This window comes from Mytilus galloprovincialis, chromosome 3 (assembly GCF_965363235.1).
Source record: "Mytilus galloprovincialis chromosome 3, xbMytGall1.hap1.1, whole genome shotgun sequence".
NCBI lineage: Eukaryota > Metazoa > Mollusca > Bivalvia > Mytilida > Mytilidae > Mytilus > Mytilus galloprovincialis.
The window spans coordinates 89,710,287-89,736,802 of NC_134840.1; the positions used below are offsets into that span (position 1 = coordinate 89,710,287).

The window sequence follows — 26,516 nt, forward strand, 5'->3', positions numbered from 1 at the left end:
CTTAGTCATGCATAACTGATATTGACGAATTTAGAATAGTTCGTCCATACATCGTTGTTCTTGAAACAATCATTATTAGTATACATACATGTAAGTTTCCTGACGTATAAGCGCCTTTGAGGATGAGCTCCAGAGAAAGCAGACTAGTAGCGTTTCGTTCGTTCGTTTGTTGGGAAAGGAGAGGAAATGCAACCACTTGTACAGATAAACGCAGAATTACCATATAAGCATTTATAGTCAATACAATCAGAAAGAGTTCCCATCGTTGGACAGGGAATATGAAGGCTTCCAAGAATGAACAAGTGACATGTCGAACTCTGAACAGTTAGAAAACGGACTATCGACATCGACCGCTTGTTCTTGATATTTGAAACTGCATGCATATATACGTATACGTTTATGATAGTGATGAGTTCTTGCGACTGACAAAAACTAAATTCCTTCATGGTTATATCTTGCCATACTTTTATATTGGTTTGTAAGGTGATTACTCAAAATCGTAATTTGAAAATCCTGTTTGTGAGATGTAGATTCATTTCAATACAGAAATTTCGTCTATATATTAAGTTCCACAAGTGTATAACACGGGGAAGCTCTGAGGGTCCATTACTCCCATTTTGTTTGGGTGTGAACCATCGATGTTTACAGCAATATCAAAGAATAAGATGATGATGGTAGAAAGAACTATGGGCGTTATGTGGCAAATATTACATGCATATCGGACCATGAGTTGTCAATCTGTATGAAAAGATTTCCAATACAACCATGTTATTGAGAAGCAAGGTTTACATGCTATACTCTCGTACTAGTATTACAGGGTTCTTGTGGCGTTCACCTTAGACACACATCTTTTTAACGATGTTTAAAAAAAACGACAGAAACAATTTAATGTCATATTTCCATATTTTTTTTTTAAATATAACTAAAAGTCTTTTAACTGACAAGAATACCCCTATTTAGCGGACAAGTAATTTATTCTTTTTTCTGTAATTAAATACCAAGAACGAAAATTACTCCCGAAATTAATTTGAAACTTTGATACTCAAAAGTTTCCCAGCAAAATATTCACATCCCTCAAGGGGATAATTAGTGTTCGTCCAGTGGCATATATAACAATTGTGATGACGAATTCCTTCCTTTGTTCGAGAACAATCTTATTGAAATATAAATCTGTGATTTTACTATTTCCCGTGACAACTTCAATGAACCAAAGCAAAAGTTATACATCGACCTGCATTTAAATCAAATTGGTTCTCTTCTTCTTCTGGTATACAATAGTCTATCGACATTCAATGATTACATACTGTTGGCATACGTGGACTAGTCTATTTACAAAACTTTTACCCCAATTTATTCAAAATATATGATTTTTTTCTTATGTTTAATGTATACATGTATATATTTTAAATTGCGCTTTAGTTCCATAACTTTCTACCCAGTCGTATAAACGAATCGTCGGCAAGTGCGTACATTTTTTTAAATCAATATTTCTGGTATGTTCCAATCTGTCCTTCACCATTGACAATGAGTATATATATCATTTTCCCAAATTCACCCTTGGAAAAAATATTTAAATAGATTTTAATTTCATCAAATCTTATTTTTTGGGTATTATTTTTATTTTTATGAATAATATTCTTTACACCAGAAATGTTATTCATAAACAAGCGTATGAGTTTAGTAATGACAAGTAAGACAGAGTTGTATATTATACATCTGATAGTTCAAAATAGAAAGTTATAAGTTATCAGCCGTGTACACTGATCAATACATGCAGAAGTGAAACGATGCATGAACTTGCAAGCCCGACAGGAAATCGCTTGAATACCTGGACGTGTCACCTCACACCCCTCACAATACCTTTGAAAGTAATACCTTTAGCCATGCTGGTGATCAGATGAGGGAAGATTATAAGTTATTTGAAAAAAGTTTATTACTTTAAAGCATTATGAACAAATTAGATTTTCGAAAACAATTTTCACGGAACACTTATTTATGATTTCAACTTTGACTTTTTACCTAATTCCAATATCAACAGTTTAAAAACAACAGACCATGGTAATTTAAAAAAAAATAAGAATATTTTCCGTATCAAGTTAGTAAGTCGGATAAAAAAAACGTACGATTGACAAGATATCGACACGCAATTGCGACTACATCGGTTACTGTAGTTTTGTTCCTTTTGGGTTTATAGACATATCGATTTTATTTACCGGGAAAGAAGACAAAATGGCTGATCGTAGAGAAATGATACTCTAAATTTAAAATCGATGGTGATCGCTTATCTAGCGGAATAAAACTTTAATATCTATGAATTTGAGCATTTTTATACCGAATGAACATAATATCAATTTTTGATTTTTTTGCGAAGTTTCCCTTTAAATGTTTTGGATTTATCTCCCTTACACTGCTTTTACATTAAATTGTCTTAAATGTCCATTGACCAGAAAAACCTTGTTTTTCCCCTTTTTTGCCCCTATTTCCAAAACATGTTGAGCCATACCCCCAAAAGTCAATACTTACCATCTCTTAGTAGTATGGAAACTGGTGGTATATTTCAGAGAGATTCATGCACTTTATAAACACAAGTTATTGTTTGAAAACTACAAAAATGCTTATTTTGGACCCCTCTTTGGCCCCTCATTCCTAAACTTTTGGAACCATAACCCGTAAAATCAATCCCAACCTTCCTTTAGTGGTATTGAACCTTCTGGTAAAAATCTATAGAGATGCATTCTCTAAAACTAAAGTTATTGTCCAGACACTAAATGTGTCTTCAGACAACGACGCAGACGAAGACGACGACGACGACACAGACTATATGATAGCATTATACTTATAGGACTGCAGTCATATAAAAATATATTTCACTTTTTGTACAATATGTTTGGTTTGCTATCTGATCATCATTTCTTATATATTAGTTCAATGAAATATTATTGCTCAGCTGCCATAAACATCACATGACATCTTCTAATAATTTCTGTGAAACTAGAGACTCTTAAGAGCCTGTGTCGCTCACCTTGGTCTATGTGCATATTAAACAAAGGAAACAGATGGATTCATCATACAAAATTGTGTTTTGGTGATGGTGATGTGTTTGTAGATCATACTTTACTGATCATTCTTGCTTACAATTTTCTCTATCTGTAATGAACTTGGCCCTTTAGTTCCAGAGGAAAATATTTTGTAACAAGAATGTGTCCAAAGTACACGGATGCCCCACTCGCACTATCATTTTTCATGTTCAATGGACCGTGAAATTGGGTTAAAAATCTAATTTGGCATTAAAATTATAAAGATCATATCATATGAAACATGTGTACTAAGTTTCAAGTTGATTGGACTTCAACTTCATCAAAAACTACCTTGACCAAAAACTTTAACCTGAAACTCCCACTTTCATTTGTTATGTTCAGTGGACCGTGAAATTGGGGTCAAAAGACTTATTTGGCTTTAAAATTAAAAAGATCATATCATAAGCAACAAGTGTTCTAAGTTTCAAGTTGATTGGACTTCAACTTCATCAAAAACTACCTTGACCAAAAACTTTAACCTGAAAATCCCACTTTCATTTTCTATGTTCAGTGGACCATGAAATTGGGTAAAAAATCTAATTTGGCATTAAAATTATAAAGATCATATCATATGAAACATGTGTACTAAGTTTCAAGTTGATTGGACTTCAACTTCATCAAAAACTACCTTGATCAAAAACTTTAACCTTAACGGACGGACACACAGACGGACGGAGGCACAGACCAGAAAACATAATGCCCCTCTACTATCGTAGGTGGGGCATAAAAATGTTGTCACCGAACTTGTTTTCTTGCTACAAGTAAAAAGAAAAAATTTCCCTATCAGTCCAGTATAATGTTTTTACTAAAAGAGTTATCTTCCCTTAAATGGGCCATTTGAAAAAAATGATTCTAAAAGCAAATAAAATTATATGTGTATAAATATTTTGAACAAGAGTGCACACGCTGAAATGTCTCACCTTCTTAACTAATCATTGATATAATGTTGATAGACCTAAATATAAAGCTTTATTACAACTGTCACATAAACTCAACATTAACCAAAGAAAACGAAACATTGATCAATGAACCATAAAATGAGGTCAAGGTCAGATGAACCATGCCAGGCAGACATGTACAGCTAAAAATTCTTCAATACAACAAATATGGTTGACTTATTGCTTATAAATTAAGAAAAACAGACCAAAACACAAACACTTAACACTTAGCAATGGACCGTGAAAATGAGGTCAAGGTCAAATAAAACCTGTGTAACAGACAAATAAATCATAAAATATTTCCATACACCAAATATAGTTGACTAATGCATAAAGTATTAGAAAAATAGACCAAAACTCAAAAACTTAACTTTGACCACTGAACCATGAAAATGAGGTCAAGGTCAGATGACACCTGTCAGCTAGACATGTACACCTTACAATCATTCCATACACCAAATATAGTAGACCTATTGCATATAGTATAAGAAAAACAGACCAAAAAACAAAAACTTAACTATAACCACTGAACCATGAAAATGAGGTCAAGGTCAGATGACACCTGCCAGTTGGACATGTACACCTTACAGTCCTTCCATACACCCAATATACTAAACCTATTGCTTATAGTATCTGAGATATGGACTTGACCGCCAAAACTTAACCTTATTCACTGATCCATGAAATGAGATCAAGGTCAAGTGAAAACTGTCTGACAGGCATGAGGACCTTGCAAGGTACGCACATACCAAATATAGTTATCCAATTACTTATAATAAGAGAGAATTTTACATTACAAAAAATGTTAACTTTTTTTTCAAGTCGTCACTGAACCATGAAAATGAGGTCAAGGACATTGGACATGTGACTGACAGAAAGTTCATAACATGAGGCATCTATATACAAAGTATGAAGCATCCAGGTCTTCTACCTTCTAAAATATAAAGCTTTTAAGAAGTTAGCTAACGCCGCCGTCACCGTAGCCACCGTAGCCGCCGCCGGATCACTATCCCTATGTCGAGCTTTCTGCAACAAAAGTTGCAGGCTCGACAATTATACAATTAATCACCAAGTTTTCTTTATATTATTAAACAGTCTAACCTTTAAATTGCAAATCTGTCTCCAAATTTGCAGATTTAGGCAAATAACTAGACCGATTTTTACTGTGATTGTTCAATCCAAGATGGCGGTATACCATGTATCTACCTTAAGGGCAATAACTCAATTATACAATTAATCACCAAGTTTTCTTTATATTATTAAACAGTCTAACCTTTAAATTGCAAATCTGTGTCCAAATTTGCAGATTTAGGCAAATAACTAGACCGATTTTTACTGTGATTGTTCAATCCAAGATGGCGGTATACCATGTATCTACCTTAAGGGCAATAACTCAATTATACAATTAATCACCAAGTTTTCTTTATATTATTAAACAGTCTAACCTTTAAATTGCAAATCTGTCTCCAAATTTGCAGATTTAGGCAAATAACTAGACCGATTTTTACTGTGATTGTTCAATCCAAGATGGCGGTATACCATGTATCTACTTTAAGGGCAATAACTCCTTAAGGGGTCAACTGACCATTTTGGTCATGAGATTTATTTGTAGATCTTACTTTGCTGAACATTATTGCTGTTTACAGTTTATCTCTATCTATAATCATTTCAAGATAATAAGCAAAAACGGACAAAATTTCCTTAAAATTACCAATTCAGGGGCAGCAACCCAAAAACCCATTTTCCGATTCATTTGAAAATTTCAGGGCAGATAGATCTTGACTTGATAAACAATTTTACCCCCACGTCAGATTTGCTCTAAATGCTTTGATTTCAGAGTTATAAGCCAAAATATACATTTTATCCCTATGTTCTATTTATAGCAATGGTGGCCATCTTGGTTGGTTAAGTGGGTCACCGGACAATTTTTAAACTAGATACCCCAATGATGATTGTGGCCAAGTTTGGTTAAATTTGGCCCAGTAGTTTCAGAGGAGAAGATTTTTGTAAAAGTTAATGACGACAGCGACGACGACAACAGATGTTGGATGCCAAGTGATGAGAAAAGCTCACTTTGCCCTGTAGGCCAGGTGAGCTAGAAAGGGGGTTTGTGTCCACGGACAAAGAATTAAACTCATCATTTCATAAACATAGCCCTTAATTAATTTCAGGAAACTTGGTTGTTAATGATCATCAAACACGAAAACTGATAAAGAAAACAAGAGGCTCTCAAGAGCCTGAATCGCTCACCTTAATTCTTTTGGTTAAATCTCTCATCAATGATTATTTTGGCTTTTCAATTTATTTAAATGTTTTTTGGATCGTCCTATTTTCTTCAAAAGCCAAAAAAAATAATCATTTTCTCCTATGTTCTTTTTTAGCCATAGGAGCTATGTTTCTTGACATACAAGGAAATAAAATATAAAATTTATACTAGATACTCTGAAACTCATTTAGCCTAAGTTTGGCTGAAATTGATTCAGCAGTTTCAAAGGAGAAGATTTTTTAAAGTAAGTCAACATGATGAACAAATTGTGAAAAAAGTCTTTAAAGGGCAATAACTCCTTAAGGGGTCAATTGACAATTTTGGTCAATATGACTTAATTGAAGATCTTACTTTGCTGAACATTATTGCTGTTTACAGTTTATTTCTATCTATAATTATATTCAAGATAATAAACAAAAACAGCAAAATTTCCTTAAAATTATCAATTCAGGGGCAGCAACCCAACAACAGGTTGTCTGATTCATCTGAAAATTTCAGGGCAGATAGATCTTGACCTGATAAACAATGTTACCCAACGTCAGATTTGCTCTAAATGCTTTGGTTTTTGAGTTATAAGCCAAAAACTGCATTTGACCCCTATGTTCTATTTTTAGCAATGGCGACCATGTTTGTTGATAGATCACAACTTCGGATACAATTTACAAACTAGATACCCTAAGGAACATTCAGTTAAAGTTTGGAAGTATTTGGCCCAGTAGTTTCAGAGGAGAAGATTTTTGTAAAAGATTACTAAGATTTACGAAAAATGGTTAAAAATTGACTATAAAGGGCAATAACTCCTTAAGGGGTCAACTGACCATTTCCGTCATGTTGACTTATTTGTAAATCTTACTTTGCTGAACATTATTCCTGTTTACAGTTTATCTCTATCTATAATAATATTCAAGATAATAACCAAAAACAGCAAAATTTCCTTAAAATTACCAATTCAGGGGCAGCAACCCAACAACAGGTTGTCTGATTCATCTGAAAATTTCAGGGCAGATAGATCTTGACCTGATAAACAATATTACCCCATGTCAGATTTGCTCTAAATGCTTTGGTTTTTGAGTTATAAGCCAAAAACTGCATTTGACCCCTATGTTCTATTTTTAGCAATGGCGACCATGTTTGTTGATAGATCATAACTTCGGATACAATTTACAAACTAGATACCCTAAGGAACATTCAATTAAAGTTTGGAAGTATTTGGCCCAGTAGTTTCAGAGGAGAAGATTTTTGTAAAAGATTACTAAGATTTACGAAAAATGGTTAAAAATTGACTATAAAGGGCAATAACTCCTAAAGGGGTCAACTGACCATTTCCGTCATGTTGACTTATTTGTAAATCTTACTTTGCTGAACATTATTCCTGTCTACAGTTTATCTCTATCTATAATAATATTCAAGATAATAACCAAAAACAGCAAAATTTCCTTAAAATTACCAATTCAGGGGCAGCAACCCAACAACAGGTTGTCTGATTCATCTGAAAATTTCAGGGCAGATAGATCTTGACCTGATAAACAATATTACTCCAGTCAGATTTGCTCTAAATGCTTTGGTTTTTGAGTTATAAGCCAAAAACTGCATTTGACCCCTATGTTCTATTTTTAGCAATGGCGACCATGTTTGTTGATAGATCAAAACTTCGGATACAATTTATAAATTAGATACCCTAAGGAACATTCAGTTAAAGTTTGAAAGTATTTGGCCCAGTAGTTTCAGAGGAGAAGATTCTTGAAATAGTTTACGACGACAGACGACGACAGACGACGGACGCCAAGTGATGGCATAAGCTCACTTGTCCCTTCGGGACAGGTGAGCTAAAAAGAAAAAACATCGTTCTTAAACGAGTTGAGCAGCACCTGCATACGGGGTATATATCTCCCAATTGATACGATATTCCCGTGCTTGCATTTCCTATCATGATTTTCTTGATAGAGGGTTACTGCTCACAAGGAAGCTATTAAACCAAGAGTTCCAAATGGTGAAGTTGAAATCATCCCTTCGTAAATTTTACGGACGCCATCACGAGTTGGTTGACCGTTATGGAATAACCGTTTCACAAATGATATCGGATATGTTCCTTACGTCGTAACTACAATCCCCTTCCCTTTTATGAATGTGACCTACCGAATTAGACTATTTACCGGATTTGTAATCACATAAGCAACACGACGGGTGCCACATGTGGAGCAGGATCTGCTTACCCTTCCGGAGCACCTGAGATCACCCCTAGTTTTTGGTGGGGTTCGTGTTGTTTATTCTTTAGTTTTCTATGTTGTGTCATGTGTACTATTGTTTTTCTGTTTGTCTTTTTCATTTTTTAGCCATGGCGTTGTCAGTTTGTTTTAGATTTATGAGTTTGACTGTCCCTTTGGTATCTTTCGTCCCTCTTTTTTTTGAATACACATGTCTAAAACATTAAGAGACTCATCCACTGGAAAAACGAGGATATCGGGTTCATTAATTGTCATGAATACTTGTTTTTTATATCCAAATAGACAATTTGTTTTTATTATCAATGACACAAGTCTGAAGAAAATTCAAAAGGATTTGTTTCAAATAAGTTCTTCAACTTAACGTGGTTGGACAAGTTCATTCTCCATTTTTTTATATCTTATGGAATGATGACAAATACAGGAAACTAACCTAATGTGTAATGGGTTTTAAACACAGGTTTCATTCTGCAAAATTATTTGCAGAAAGTGTTATCAATTCAGTTAGCATTTCATTAAAAAAGGATATTTTATTTATTTTTTAAAGATAATGTTTTTGTTAGGGTCCGCAGGAATAAACAAGAGGCTCTCAAGAGCCTGAATCGCTCACCTTAATTCTTTTGGTTAAATCTCTCATCAATGATTATTTTGGCTTTTCAATTTATTTAAATGTTTTTTGGATCGTCCTATTTTCTTCAAAAGCCAAAAAAAATAATCATTTTCTCCTATGTTCTATTTTAGCCATAGGAGCTATGTTTCTTGACATACAAGGAAATAAAATATAAAATTTATACTAGATACTCTGAAACTCATTTAGCCTAAGTTTGGCTGAAATTGATACAGCAGTTTCAAAGGAGAAGATTTTCTAAAGTAAGTCAACATGATGAACAAATTGTGAAAAAAGTCTTTAAAGGGCAATAACTCCTTAAGGGGTCAATTGACAATTTTGGTCAAATTGACTTAATTGAAGATCTTACTTTGCTGAACATAATTGCTGTTTACAGTTATTTCTATCTATAATTATATTCAAGATAATAAACAAAAACCGCAAAATTTCCTTAAAATTATCAATTCAGGGGCAGCAACCCAACAACAGGTTGTCTGATTCATCTGAAAATGTCAGGGCAGATAGAAATTGACCTGATAAACAATATTACCCACGTCAGATTTGCTCTAAATGCTTTGGTTTTTGAGTTATAAGCCAAAAACTGCATTTGACCCCTATGTTCTATTTTTAGCAATGGCGACCATGTTTGTTGATAGATCATAACTTCGGATACAATTTACAAACTAGATACCCTAAGGAACATTCAGTTAAAGTTTGGAAGTATTTGGCCCAGTAGTTTCAGAGGAGAAGATTTTTGTAAAAGATTACTAAGATTTACGAAAAATGGTTAAAAATTGACTATAAAGGGCAATAACTCCTAAAGGGGTCAACTGACCATTTCCGTCATGTTGACTTATTTGTAAATCTTACTTTACTGAACATTATTCCTGTTTACAGTTTATCTCTATCTATAATAATATTCAAGATAATAACCAAAAACAGCAAAATTTCCTTAAAATTACCAATTCAGGGGCAGCAACCCAACAACAGGTTGTCTGATTCATCTGAAAATTTCAGGGCAGATAGATCTTGACCTGATAAACAATATTACCCCCATGTCAGATTTGCTCTAAATGCTTTGGTTTTTGAGTTATAAGCCAAAAACTGCATTTGACCCCTATGTTCTATTTTTAGCAATGGCGACCATGTTTGTTGATAGATCATAACTTCGGATACAATTTACAAACTAGATACCCTAAGGAACATTCAATTAAAGTTTGGAAGTATTTGGCCCAGTAGTTTCAGAGGAGAAGATTTTTGTAAAAGATTACTAAGATTTACGAAAAATGGTTAAAAATTGACTATAAAGGGCAATAACTCCTAAAGGGGTCAACTGACCATTTCCGTCATGTTGACTTATTTGTAAATCTTACTTTGCTGAACATTATTCCTGTTTACAGTTTTTATCTCTATCTATAATAATATTCAAGATAATAACCAAAAACAGCAAAATTTCCTTAAAATTACCAATTCAGGGGCAGCAACCCAACAACAGGTTGTCTGATTCATCTGAAAATTTCAGGGCAGATAGATCTTGACCTGATAAACAATATTACCCCATGTCAGATTTGCTCTAAATGCTTTGGTTTTTGAGTTATAAGCCAAAAACTGCATTTGACCCCTATGTTCTATTTTTAGCAATGGCGACCATGTTTGTTGATAGATCAAAACTTCGGATACAATTTATAAATTAGATACCCTAAGGAACATTCAGTTAAAGTTTGAAAGTATTTGGCACAGTAGTTTCAGAGGAGAAGATTCTTGAAATAGTTTACGACGACAGACGACGACAGACGACGGACGACAGACGACAGACGACGGACGACAGACGACAGACGACGGACGACAGACGACAGACGACGGACGCCAAGTGATGGCATAAGCTCACTTGTCCCTTCGGGACAGGTGAGCTAAAAAGCATGAAAAGTCATTTTATTTTTATTCTTCAAATTGGCAAATCGGCAAAATCGGGTCGGCGGATCAGTAAACCAACAAATCATGGCCTTATGAGCCAGATGAATTTTTACACCTAATAATTTAAAAGTTAAAAACAATCTTCAACTGTCAACCTAGTCATACATTGCTCTGACGTCAAAACTGACATAATTATGATTATTAAATCATCACTTCCTTGACAATTAAATACACATCCAGTTATTTCAGAATGTTCTGTAATTATGATCATTAATGAGGTTCCAAAAATTTCATTGTACCCTGAACCCATGAATCCATGTGAAGTTAATTAACAGATATTTTACGATTTTAGGATATTGTGCTATTTGAAGTCCGTTTGTCTGAGTTCCTGTCAGTATAATACTTCCATGATCCAATTAACATACACAAACCACTTGTTATATTTTGAGGTTGATTTCTCTGGTGTTTGATACTTTGAAGTTACAACTGGAACCAGTAGGCACATTAATCTTTTCTTATCAAAATAATCACTGTGAGGAAATACAGATTATGATACCAGATCTTATAACCAGATGCTCCACAGGGTGCAGCTTTATATGACTGCAGTGGTGGAACCCTGAACAATTGGGGCAAGTATGGACACAACATTCAAGCTTGATACAGCTCTGATTTGGATTGTGATTAAGTAGTTGACACATCATAGGTTTCTGACACAGAATGAATGTTGGTCTGATGAACTTTAATTTTTTTTAATTTTTTTTCTATTGAGCAAAACACTTTGCTGTTGAATATTAATCCCGTCAAAAAAAAATATTTGTAGAAAAATTCTTTTTAATTTCTCAAATCTGAAATGAGAAAAATTTTACACCCCTACCCCCATCCCCCTCCCAAATTTTTTTTAACCTCCCCTGTTTCCTTATTATTTCTTTTTATCTCAATTCAAATTTCTACTGGAGTTTGCAACAATAACCACTCATTTAAATACATCATAAAATATTAAAATATAAAATGACATACAGTCATGGTTAAAATTAATATAAATAAACAGTAACTTCTAAAAATAAATTTACAGCTACACATCTCAAGACAATCATCATTTCTTAAAACATTATTTTCAAGCAGTGTAAGGGAGGTAATCAAGTAATCAAACATATATATAACAGTGTTCTTTAAATTTAAATTGGATTACCTCCCCTTCACTGCTTTTTAATTTTCTAAATTGATCATTAACCAGAAAAACCTGTTTTCCCCCTTTTTTGTCCCTAGTTGCTTGATGATTTGAACCATAACCCCCCTCCCCCCCCCACATACCATCCCTTTGTAGTATGGTAACTTGTGGAATAATTTCAGAGAGATTTATACACTTAAACACAAGTTATTGACTGAAAACTAATAAAATTCTTATTTTGGCCCCTTTTTTGGGTCCTACACATTTGAGACCATAACCCGCAAAATCAACTCAAACCTTCTACCTGTGGTTTTAAACATTGATGGTACAATTTCAGAGCAATTGAAATGCTTATACACAAGTTGATATCCTGAAAGTAGAAAAATGCTAATTTTGGGCCCCTTTTGGACCCTAATTCCAAAACAGTAGGGACCATCATCCCCAAAATCAATCCAAACCTTCATTTTGAGGTATTGAACCTTTTTGTTAAATTTCATAGAGATCCATTCACTTAAATTAAAGTTATTGTCCAGACACCAAATGTGTCTTCTGACGACGATGCAGACGACGACGCAGACAACATCATACCGTTATACGAACGCAAAAATTGTTTGCGCTCGTATAAGAATTAATTACACAACAATTGAGTGTATTATCTGAAGGTAAGTGTCCTCTCACTGTATGATTGACATACCCAATCTGTGTTTTAAGCCATATATATGCATGGTCTTTGTATAATCATAGGTCATTAATGATCATCAACATTAATTAATTCAAATAAAATTGTACAGTCGGCATTTGCCTATTTTATTTGAAGAAATGTTCAACCCAATTTGCAATGTTAACCGTAGTTGAATGAAGAAAGCATAATTGACAGGAAGTCCAAAACCATAATTAACTCGTTAAAAAACATTGTTTTACTTGTTTTCCATAAAACAATAGCAAATTCAGACAAAATTTGTCTTTGACTGCTCTCACTCAGTTATGATACGAAAATAACAAAAACAACCACCATTAGTGAGCATATTCATTTCTTCTACATTCTGTATATAATCCTCCAAAGAAGGAGCACACCTGAATAAAGAAAGATGACTCAATTTTACTTTTTCCTATCATTAAGGTTATTAAAAGTCAAAATCGCCATTCTTGAACTTGACCTTCATTTAGTTGTCGGTAACAACATATTAAAATTTTAAAAGCTTTGGTTGAACGGTTCATGAGTTAATGCACGGACAACATTTGATTGCCGCCCGCCCGACATCCCCAATTCAATAACCGACATTTTTGTCACAAAAATCCGGTTAAATATGATGTGAAGTGCAGGTTGAGTGTGCATAAGAAATTGAACATAGTTTAAATTGAACATAGTTTAAATTTTGGTAGAAGAAATAAAGACTCTAGCTGGCTCTAAATTGGCTCCAAAATTCAAAACTGGCAACAAAATATAGGAGCTGGCGATTTTTCTGGCTCCAACTTTTTGGGAGCCAGAGCAGCCCCTGTTAATGGACCAAGTAACTTATTTCTAAACACTAGCACATTTAAAAATTTGAAGAGTTGAGGATTCAATTTGATATGCATTTCTAATTTTGAACAAGTTACATTTGGGAAAATAAAACTGAATACTCAAATTAAGTACTTTTAAGCACACTGTGTAACCTGACAGCAAATACATGCTCTCAATTTGAAAAAAAGATATATATATAGTTACTTGAAGAAAAGGTGCTGTAGCAGCCATTGCCACACTTGCTGCTACTGAAGCCGTCATTTGATCTGTCTTGTTTGTCTCTGATGAATCTGTACCCTTAGGTTTTACAAATTTTGGTTGGATTACTCTTTTCACAGGTCCAGAGTTTTCATGTCTACAAAATATGAATAAAAAGAACAATAGATCATTAGGCCAGGGTTTTTTAATTTGTTGCTTTACATATTTTCCCCATGAAAAAGTCAGGTCGGTCAGTCGGAAAATAAAAGAAAAAAATAATCTCTCAAGACAGAAAAATATGCAAAATAAATATATTTCACCTTTCGTTATGTTTGGTTTTCTTTTTGATCATCATTTCTTATATATTAGTTCATTGAAATATAATTGCTCAGCTGCCATAAACATTGTATGACATCGTCTAAAAAATGTCTGTGAAAAAAGGGGGTTTCTGTCCACGGACAAAGATGAAATTATATTGTCATTTCTCAAACGTAGCCCTTAGTAAATTTCAGGAAACTTGGTGGTTAATGATCTTCAAACACAAAAACTGATAAAGAAAAAAAAGAAAAAACGTTGTACTAAAATAAGTTTCAACACACGTGTCAAAAACGTAATAGACTCGTCCACTGAAAAAACGAGGATATCGGGTTAATCAGTAGTCATGAATTCCTGTTTTTTATATCCAAATAGACAACTTTTTTCTATTATCAATGACACAAGTCTGAAGAAAATTCCAAAGGATTTGTTTTAATTAAGTTCTTCAAGTTAATGTCTTCCACAGTTGGACAAGTCCATTCTCCATTTTTTTTCTATCTTACTGAAAGATGACAAATACGGGAAACGAACTTGAGGTAGCAATACACAGTTAGGAAAAAAACTTAAAATTGACACTCATAATTTTTAAACACCCTTTTTCCCTTCCTTTCATGAGGCTTAATATTAAATATTAAAACAGTGTTAGAGACTATATTCATCAGGGTCTTGCATGGTCAGTCATATATGAAATAGGGGACAATATTCCAATAAATAGCAGATATAGATCAGGCTGCAACCATATATGGTGGTGCACGATCCCACAATAAAAATTTAATACAAAAGGAACACATGGTTTTGAATTACATTTCAACATCTACTGAGTTGTAGATAATTGGTCTATTAGAAACATTACTCTCTCTTTCCAAACCTATTTTCTTTATACACCTTCTAACACCTGCAGACTGTGTGGTAGCACATTTCCCATTTCTGGTTTTTGCAATCAAAAGTCAAATAATTAACTAGAGGCTCTAAAGAGCCTGTGTCGCTCACCTTGGTCTATGTGAATATTAAAGGAAGCAGATGGATTCATGACAAAATTGTGTTTTGGTGATGTTGATGTGTTTGTACATCTTACTTTACTGAACATTCTTGCTGCTTAAAATTATCTCTATCTATAATGAACTTGGCCCATTAGTTTCAGTGGAAAATGTTAGTAAAAATTTACAAATTTTATGAAAATTGTTAAAAATTGACTATAAAGAACAATAACTCCTAAGGGGGTCAACTGACCATTTCAGTCATGTTGACTTATTTGTAAATCTTACTTTGGTGAACATTATTGCTGTTTATAGTTTATCTCTATCTATAATATTATTCAAGATAATAACCAAAAAGAGCAAAATTTCCTTAAAATTACTAATTCAGGGCCAGCAACCCAACAATGGGTTGTCCGATTCATCTGAAAATTTCAGGGCAGATAGATCTTGAACTGATAAACAATTTTACCAATGTCAGATTTGCTCTAAGTGCTTTGGGTTTTGAGTTATAAGCCAAAAACTGCATTTTACCCCATGTTCTATTTTTAGCCATGGCGGCCATCTTAGTTCGATGGCCGGGTCAGCGGACACAATTTTCAAACTACTAACCCAAAAGATGATTGTCGCCAAGTTTGGATTAATTTGGCCCAGTAGTTTCAGAGGAGAAGATTTTTGTAAAATATTACTAAGATTTACGAAAAATGGTTAAAAATTGACTATAAAGGGCAATAACTCCTAAAGGGGTCAACTGACCATTTCAGTCATGTTGACTTATTTGTAAATCTTACTTTGCTGAACATTATTGTTGTTTACAATAATATTCAAGATAATAACCAAAAACAGCAAAATGTCCTTAAAATTACTAATTCAGGGGCAGCAACCCAACAACGGGTTATCCGATTCATCTGAAAATTTCAGGGCAGATAGATCTTCACCTGTTTAACAATTCTACCCCCATGTCAGATTTGCTCTAAATGCTTTGGTTTTTGAGTTATAAGCCAAAAACTGCATTTTACCCCTATGTTCTATTTTTAGCCATGGCGGCCATCTTTTTATTTTTTAAACTAGATACCCCAATGATGATTGTGGCCAAGTTTGGTTTAATTTGGCCCAGTAGTTTCAGAGGAGAAGATTTTTGTAAAAGTTAACGACGACGCCGGACGCCAAGTGATGAGAAAAGCTCACTTGGCCTTTTAGGCCAGGTGAGCTAAAAAAAGTAAGTAAATGATGAGACTGTCCACACTTGTCAAAGAGACAGAATATTTCATTTAGGTTGGGAAATTTGAAACAATTTCAAAGGCATCAGAGGATGTGCAACTATGCATGCGCAATGTACATCAGATCCAGCAACTTAAAGACATTTAACTATTTTTAGATCCCAAGTCAGTTTTGACTTCTCAGTATCCACACAATTAAAAATTATCATTTTCTTAGAATACTGTATATGTAGAAATTATTGCGATGTTTTTATTGTTGCGAAAAATGTGACAAAGTTATATTTAATCACAAAAATTAAAACTCGCAATTTGAAATTTTTTATATGAATCAAACAGGGTTTTTATCACAAAAATCAAAATTGCAATTTAGACCAAAATGTCAAAATGGCAATAATAAATGCATGCAATGCATTCAGACTATGGATTTAAGCATTATTGAATTGTTGGATTATTAACAGGCTTTCATACAGGTTTGAGTACTTTCTTTACCCACTAGCTCAATTATTTGCAAAAAAATTGGAATCAGCTTTATCCAACCCATCATGTGTATGGAATTATTTCATTCTGAGGTTTTTAAAGGTGATTTGTTTGGACCTTTTGATGAAACTTCATTTAATATAAAAGTGATAATTAAGTAAGGTATTTGTAATTGCCACTCTGGATCTACTACAGGAATTATTATTTTAACACCTGTCTGGGATCTGCCACAGGTACAAGAAGTACACCACTAATTCACTGGCCCCATTGATTTCTATGTTTAACTGAATAACTCCTCAATTTCTCTTTTGTTTAAAGTTCAAATAAAGTAACAATCATTGTATGTCAGGACTACATTGACTTAGCGACTGCATGTAGACACAACATGATTTAAACTACATGTAAACATTGAGTTTTATCAATGAGAACGTAATTGTGTTTAGTTAATGTGTGAGTTACAGTAAGACAACACCGAGTTTAGGTCAATGTGAACACGGCCTGTGCTACTTCATCTTTTCATTGAGTTATACCATTCCAATAGATATTTTATAGTGTGTCTTTCTATGTTGTGATAATAATTTCATGCTGGGCTTGATTTTGATAAGAATTATTTGACAATTGAAGATATGTTTATAGCATTTGTTTATGATACTGATTTCTTTAGGTGACATGTTTATTGCCTAATTAACACCTTTGATGGTCCGTAATCTGTTGATCACTTTATCTTGGATTAATTAGTGTTGTCACTACGATTTACACGGGTCAATGTTTACTTTGCAATTTCCTTCAATCCACACTATTTGTAACCTTCGCTTCTAAAGGCTTTAATTTTTTTAGAAAACTAAAATCCACGAATTGAAAAACCCACGAACATGTAAATATTGCTCAAACCACGAAAATTGATACCCACGAATTAAAGTACTTTCACAGTATTAGAAAGGTAATAGATTAAATTGGTATCATTAAAACAGGTAGTGCTTTTTTTCAAGTGTACTATAGAATGTACATTATGTACCTTTTGGTAAGAGCTTCTTTGATTTTCTGTCTATCAAACACTGTTGACTGAGAAATTTGTACATCAGATGATAGTTTCTTTCTGTCTTGTAATTCCATTCCTTCTACTGGGGCACCTTGTCTTATTAGATGATTAGATAACTGTCAATACAGAAGGAAGGTCATGAATATTTTAAAACATCAACATTAACATAAAGATTTATAATAATAATAATAATAATAAATTCTTTATTTAAAGAGGGTAAACTCAGTTAGTTACAATAAACTAATCTTCCCTGAGGCCCTCACATACAAATTACAATACAATCAAAAACAGATATTTACACATAGTTAATTTACAGTCATGTAATTCAATGTATTGTACTATTATTATTAACATAAGATATAATGTTGTTTTAGATATACATGTAGTGAAAAAATCAAGTGAAAATAAAAAATATACAAATACATTGTAGAAAACATTTCTTACCAAGATTGTGTTAGGTACTTCTTTATACTTTGCTTAAAAGTAAAAGTGTTTTGTTTATCATAATATCTTATAAAACATTCGCCAAGCTAGGCTGATACGACCGCAGAAAAATAAGATAGTGGCGATAAATTAAATATTGTTTTGGAGAAAGAGGTGGCGAAAAAAATTATTGAGCTAGGGGAAACCCTGGACACAGATGATGCCCCCGCTGGCATTTAATATTATTAAGGGACATAACTCAAGAACTATGAAAGTGAGGCTGCCAAAATTTGAACTTAAACGAGTTAAGTGGTAATCAGCATTATACATTTGTATATACATTTCATTAAATATAGTTGAGACAAATATAAGTTAAGAAAACAGAAATGAACAAATTCAGAAATTCTTCCATTTGTAAAGGGGCACACCCCATAAAAATAAGCACTAATGCAGGCCATTCGGAGGCGGTACCCGGTACTTTTACCCTCCTATGCTATTGACAAGTACCGCCTAAATGTAGGAATTTTTATATAAGATATTCATGGAATAAATTGAAAAGTACCACCTAGAAACGTGGAAAGTACCAGTAAACATGAAAGATAATGAAACCCCTGCTAATGGCAAAGATTGCTTTAATTCATCAGGTTTTAATATTGAATATTGCATTGTATAAAGAATTGGTTGTAGTTGATTCAACTTCCATTCTCCAGAATTTCTGGACAAAGAAAGATAACTTTAATTTTCATAAAAGATTTTAAAAAGCATTGATTGTAGTTGATTTAACTATAATCATGGACGAAGGAAATAACATTTGGTTGAGGCAAACTTTATTAGTAAGAGAACAAAAATGAAAAAATTTAGCAATTAAGCAATATTTTAAGGGTAACTCTAGAAAAGTAAAAGTGATGCCACCAAAATTCGAACATACTTATGTGTGTACAAAGGGACCAGGGTAAAACTTAATGCCACCTCCGCTGCGGAGGGGCATATCAATCATGCATCTTAACTAAATCATCAATCAGTACACATCCAACATCCAATGGATTTAGTGTGAAGACGTCATTAACAGTCATTGAAAAACATGACCTTGTGCAATGCCAAGATACAGGTACATTTTGTATCAACAGATTGTAGATCCATGATTGTGTTTATGGTATGTATGTAACAGAATAGTTAGTTCTTTTTACATAGAGTAACATTGTAATAAGTTGTGAAATCATTCTACATTTTTTCTAAACTGAATTTTGTCAAATTGAATTTTCAAATTGTCTACAGGCAACCCTGATAAAAAAAATACTTGTCTGATTTTTCAAATGAAATTAAAGAGGACTTTATAGTAAAACGCCATTCATTAAAGGAACATGTATAATGCACTAGTATATACAGTGAAACATGGCTTAATAGAATCCTGCTTAAACCGAAAAAAAAAACTGTATAAACCAAACATGTTCTTAAGCACATATAAGCAGTCATATCAAATTGTATGCTTTGAGAACCTGATAAAACCGAATATCAGCCAAAACCGATCAAAATCTAAAGTCCCAAAGAGGTTCGGTTTAAACAGGTTTCACTGTATTGTAAAAATTATATTAATCATTGTTAATTGCTACCTTTTTAGCTGGCTGTAAGTCTGAAGATAACCTTGGTGGTATCATCATGTCTTCCTTTTCTTTATACGATATTTCTGTTGACAAAGATGTCCTAGCTGATACAGTTACAATTCTTTCAGGGACAGTAATTATTTCTAGTTTTTCACTGTTTGAAAAGCTGCAGTTCACTGATTCTACAAAAAATTAGGTAATTTTTTCTAATTTGTTGCTAAGCAAACAAGTCTAAAATGTAAACATAAATTGTATGTAAATCAAAGTACATTAATTTAGTCATTTCTAATGATATCATAGTGACATCACAGGTTATCTATACATGAAGAAAAGTTCTCTATATATTAATCAATAAAATTTAAATAATTTTGAATGGCTCGGATAATCTTTATATAGTTATTTTCAATTTCATGATTAGTGGTAAAAAATACACCTTTTTTTCTTTTATGAAAGCTTTTCGAATTCGTAGCTTATGAACATTGTGAGAAATTCAAAAATTGTCAAATGGACACACAGTGGTATCAAAAATCTGATAAACCACATATTTAGGTATACTTCAACTTAAAGTTAATACCTAACTTACCTATTTCTTTATGTGGTATCAGATCTATGCTATCTTTTGACTCCATCTGTTTAGGTTTCATCTGTAAACCTTCCTTATTTCCTGGATAGTTTTTTGTAGCTCTTGTAACTTTTGGTGTATGACGTTCAATAAGGACTTCACTATCCTTGCTGCTGTTCCCAGAACTGGGTAAAATACTATTTTCATACTGAAATTGCCTCTGTGTAGTTTCATCAGATTTTACAGGACTGTCATTATGTAATATAATATCTAAATTTGGTGGGTTTTTCTCTGAACAATATGAAAATAAATCATCTTTCATTGAAGAATCTTTTATTGGTTTTTGTAACTGAGAATTAACTTCTCTAAAGTGCCTGGTGACATATGGCTTTGCTTTAACATCTGAATATGATTCTAAGCATTCATTTGACACAGAATTTACAGTTTGAGATGAAATATTTGAAAATAGAATGTCTGGTTCTTCCGCTCGAGGAGATCTGATCTCCCTTAATTTTTTGGTAGACATTTTAACTTTCTGTGGTCCTGAGCTGTTAAAATTGTCTATGCCTATAGATGTTTTTGAACATTTTGACTCATTTTTTTCACCTCTGACTGCAACTAAGCTGCTTGATAAGTGTAGTTTTCCTTCATCATCTATCAAAGTAGACCTTATAAGGACATCACTGGCTGTTGTACTAACATCAGATTGATAACAAATGGGCTCTTCTTTCTTATTTTCTATCTGACTTTCAATACCATGATCTGCTGAAGACTGACTTATAGTTGACTCGACTGATGATTCTAAAGACTGTTCTGAATGCATGGAATGAGATTTGTTCAAAGCTTTAACAGCTTTATCAGTAACTGAAAGTAACTCTAGGAGACTTGAGTCTGACATCACTTAAATCAATTTTTTTCTGTAACGATAAAACAATTTTTTTTTAAATCGTAATTACTAACAGACATAGGTTAATTGATTCATGTAATTGTAATTGACCATAATTTATACATATATAATTACAATTTCTCAAGTAATTAAAAGTAATGAATTAAAGAGCCAAAATTGTGTGTTATTTACAATTACATTTCAATTACATGTGTACATCTCAATAACTTATTAATTTATATTTCGCTTTTAGCAGCCAGAATTGTTCAATTTTGTCAAAATAAGCTAAACACATTGATTATTTATTATTCACTTGCAAGTTAATAATTTGACCTCAATGAATCCGTATTCATGTGAACTTCATTTTAACCTCTTAGCTTGAGATGGATAACATGTGAATCGTATGTGTAAAGTCATTTAAAGAAAAAGAATGTCAACATTGAAAGTGAAACAAAGGTAAATGATTTGATTGACTGTTTCGATCCACAAAAAATCATTATTATATATACAGATAAAAACATTGATAAACATTTAATTTTTATATATAATATGAATCTAAGTAGACATAAAGCTGTAGAATAATCCAATCCATCCCGACAGGTACAAAATGTACATAAACATGCAGCGAGTATGGATAGTTTTGTTCCGCTGGCATACAATATAATTGTAGTTTAAGGCAACTGTTCTCCTTCAGAAGTTCTGCGTACAAAAAATGTACAATGTACTTTATTCTGACAGGAACATATTTTGATGGGGATCGCAAGTAAGGGGAAAAAAACCCAATGTACCTAGGCATTTTCTCCTGTTATATATTTGGAGCACTTCCACTTGGGATATATTGCCTTTTTATTGGTTAAATGATGAATCAAATTTTTACACAGATATTTACACAGTGTGGTGGGGTGCTTATATGTGTAGCGGGGTTGCTTCCCCTCTTTAGTACAGGTAGAACATATAAAGCCAGTCTTAATCAACTGAGCTAGGGAATCTATTCTTTGGTTCAGTGGGTTAACGCACTGACTGTCACGCTGGCGACTGAGGTTCGAAACCTGGTGGTGACGATATAAATTAGTAGAGTAGATACATGCTCTCCAGTTACATACAAATGTATGTTTAAAATAATTAAATACAGGTATGTACATTGTAAGACAGTGATTTTAAAACAAGTGTAAATATCTTTTTATGATATTTACATAAAAAACGGTGCCGGAAATGGACATGATTACATTTCAGGATGCAGTAATATAAGAAAAATTATATTTTTCTGTTTTGAAAAAAATAGGTGCGGGCAGGTCTGTTGAACAAGGACTTAAATTGGTGTGGCCTTAGTTGATCTTAGTTCTGTTTTTTTTTTTAATGTGTCTTGCATTAATAATTAATTTACCTTTTTTTTACTATATCTTGGGTTTACCCCATTCATATCAATGGAATGAGGTTTGATCATAAAAAAAAATATACCAGATTTGGGGTCTCACTAATTAGCGACAACAAGCGTCAACAAGTGACAACAAGCGTCAACAAGCGACAAGAAGCGACAACAAGAATTATTTTAGCGACAAGAAGACTATTTAGCGACAAGAAACATTTTTTTTTATTAGATATAAAGAAATTTGTATTTAATGGGTTTTTTTTTTAAATATGCGAGCCGATATGTCTAATTAAAATGTTTTATTATATAGTCTAGATAGACGAAGAAAGGTAACATTTGTGAGGAAGAAAGAGATTGTGAAGTTTATATTAGTATATTGGTAGATGAAGAAATTAAACATTTGTGAAGAAGAAAGAGATTGAGCTTCTTTTTTTTATTTTTAAATATGAAGAATATGTATAAGATAATGTATGTATCTGTTTTCATGAGTCAAGAATTTTTGCAATGCAAAAGCCTTTTCTTTCTCCGATTTAATCTGCCATAGAGCTTTTGTGCATTGAAAATGGCTTACTGAGGAGCTTAGCTCAAAGTCTCCATGTCCATAAAGCGCGCCATTGACAAGACTTTCTTGCAACTTTATTTTATGTGGCTTCACCCTAAGGTAATAACAGTATACACACAATGTGGAACATCAAATGAGATTAACGAGGCGTGTGTCTTCTGTTTTATTGCTACAATAACATCCAATTAACACCTTCAACTTTGTACACGAGTCAGACTATACAATTACACGCGCCAGAATATACAATCATTGTAAATAGTGAACACCTGTTGAAAACTCAATTAAGATTGTCATTAATGATTTAATTTCCTTTCATCTTCAATCAAATTGCATAAACATGATAAATATCGTTTAATGCGGCAATAAGCAAATAAAAAGATGAAAACATTCAAAATTCAATTTTCTTTTCCTCTTGTTTGATTTCAGTTCTTTGTATTTCACAATTTGTGTCAATATTTTCAGAACAATGATGCACAAATAATTCATTTTGCGAGCTTAATATATGTTGCACGAAAAGAGTTTTAAAAAACAAATTATAAGATAAATAATATGTTCTAAAACACAAGGAAAAGTAATCTCATAACACAATAATTAAACGTAATACTGGCTGTTAATTATACATAATAGATGATAAAATATTATGTCGCTAAAATTATTTTCTTTTGCATATTCTTTTAATATTTATTGCAATAATTAATTTTAATTAAAAAAAATATGTTTTCTTGTCGCTAAATAGTTTCTTGTCGCTTGTTGTCGCTAAAATAATTCTTGTTGTCACTTCTTGTCGCTTGTTGTCGCTAAAATTCTTGTTGTCGCTAATTAGTGAGACCGCAGATTTGGACAACCCTACCCTCTTTGCCAGTCAGTCTTTGTTCGTAACACTTTCAACCCCTTATATCACTAATTTATGTTGTCATGTATAATGATGACAAACGAAGAGGCAGTCAAAAATGATAAAAATCACGAAACAGATACAAGAGCTGCAGGGTCTTTGAAGAAAAAATTGGCACGTAGGACAATAAAATCAGGTACGCTGAAAAGATGAGCTGCACCAACACGTATGAAAAGGAGTATCCTTCTAGTTTAATTAAAATAGTGCACATAGTTTATCTATCAAAATAAATAGCGAATTAATCAGACACTTTATAGAAAGTAATCAGCAAATTTCTTAAACACGAATACTGTATTACTGTAATTACAAGACTTGTTGTACCCACCTTCCAAACGTAAGAGTATGATCGCGGCCATATTGACAACAAATTATCTCCAAGAACTTTATGAAAGACCTATATTGATTGGCTTATTTTTATGTCGTAAAATCTTTTTTTGACATCTAGACTATCATAATAATTTAATTTGTGTGTGTATCATATATCTACACATCAAGAGTATCGTTAATGATATCAAAATTATTAATTTATTTTCAGGTGATATGATTATATATAAATAGGAAATTTGTAAATCTATGGGACGACTGGTACCCTTGTCCTTTATCTGTTTCACTCTGATAGATGTAGTATCAAGTGAGTGAACCAGTCTATGTAAACGATTACGCAGGTCTGAACATGCAATAGGCTAATTTCGATGCAGTGACTTTTCGGTACTAAACCACTAAACTGTTATTCGCTATTTTTTACGCTTCGGACGCAAGAAATTATTAAACGTGTTGTTTTGAATTTTATTCACATTACTATAAAACGTGTCACGGTACTTTTATATCCCAAATTCATGTATTTGGTTTTGACTGAGACTACTATTCCAAATGAATTAACAGTATTTCATCTTCATTATATTGTCAGTTTATTTTGATCGTAACTCTCTTCCTTCATGGATCATAAACAACTAGAATCACATGACTGAACTGACCTTGTCGAAGTAAAAATAAACCATAACACGACTTAACCAATTTTCTGTAATCATAAAAAAATGTGTGCAATAGTAGTGAATTGATACATGTACTAGCATATAAGCTATAAACAAAGTAGTCCAAATAATTATGACGTCTTGAAAGGCTATTATAATTTTTTTCAAAAGAAAAAAAGACGTCATAATTATTTGGACTATAAACAAAGATACTTTCCTGTTTGAATTTATTGTTAGATGTTCCTTTAACAAAATATTCGAATGTTTATATTTTGGCATTGTTTGACATTAAAACCACTTTATTATAAACACAGTCATTATAAACTACACTATGACAAAATCATTACTCGATATGACGAGGTTACTACCCGTGAAGATGTTCCACTTACTGTTACTTGACTTACCTGCAAAAAGTAAAATCACAAAAAAAAACTGAACTTAGAGGAAAATAAAATCGGAAAGTCCCCAATCACATGGCAAACTCAAACGACAAAACACATCAAAAACGAATGGACGTCACAAGAACTGTCATATTCCTGACTTGGTACAGGCATTTTCAAATGTAGAAAATGGTGGATTAAACCTGGTTTTATAGCGCTAAACCTCTTACTTTGTACAACAGTCTCGTCAAATTCCGTTATATAAATTACAATGATGCGTTACCTATAAACAGACATAATAAATAATAAAATAGTCAAAATGTCTGACTTGGTTGTTACTTATTCCTTCAATATTTGTGAGAGAAAGATAAGCCTTAGTTAAATAATAACGATCTATAAATAAAACTGAAGATGATTTTTATGATATACAGGAAACTGCCAATGTATATACACGACGTTTTTATCCCATTTTGAAAAGAGGTGAAAACAGCCCAGCTAGGGCCACAATTGGCTCTTCAACACAGCGTGATAATCCCGCACCCTGCAAGTGGGCTTCAAATGTATACTAGTTTATGTTAAGCGAAAATATACTCTACCCTTAGACTAGAAATATATAAGGGGACGATCATTTGATATTCTGGGGGGGGGGGGGGGGGGGGGGTGCCGGAGGATTTTGAAAATAAATAACTCAGCCTTGATAATCACAAAAATAAATGGTTTGTTCTGTGGTAGTTTGAAAATAAATTAACTGACTTGCAATGTATTGGAAATAAATAACTCAGCAGGTCTAATTCAAAAGGCCTCGAACTTCGGATGGTGAGACACCAAAACCTGAAGGGAAAACTGTTAAATGGCGTCAAATGCAGAAAACGACTCCGAAATAAAAAATCAACTAAAAATGTTGATTGATTTTATGGGAGATTTGAAAAAAGGACAGGCCTCTATGCAAAA

The 26,516-nt window shown here is 32.9% G+C and overlaps 1 protein-coding gene across 2 annotated transcripts in view; it reads right to left on the minus strand.

Moving 5' to 3' along the window:
• Nucleotides 1-24,610, minus strand: part of LOC143069316 (protein TALPID3-like) — a 183,191-nt gene extending 158,581 nt beyond the window's left edge. For both annotated transcript variants that reach the window (XM_076243883.1, XM_076243884.1), the window contains exons 1-5: nucleotides 24,540-24,610; nucleotides 20,527-21,422; nucleotides 19,953-20,125; nucleotides 17,896-18,035; nucleotides 13,901-14,051 (exon numbers count right to left, since the gene is read on the minus strand). In XM_076243883.1, the coding sequence (XP_076099998.1) occupies nucleotides 13,901-14,051; nucleotides 17,896-18,035; nucleotides 19,953-20,125; nucleotides 20,527-21,403 (1,341 nt within the window). In that variant the 5' untranslated portion in view covers nucleotides 21,404-21,422; nucleotides 24,540-24,610. The remainder of the gene's footprint in view (nucleotides 1-13,900; nucleotides 14,052-17,895; nucleotides 18,036-19,952; nucleotides 20,126-20,526; nucleotides 21,423-24,539) is intronic.
• Between the last annotated feature and the right edge of the window lie 1,906 nt (nucleotides 24,611-26,516).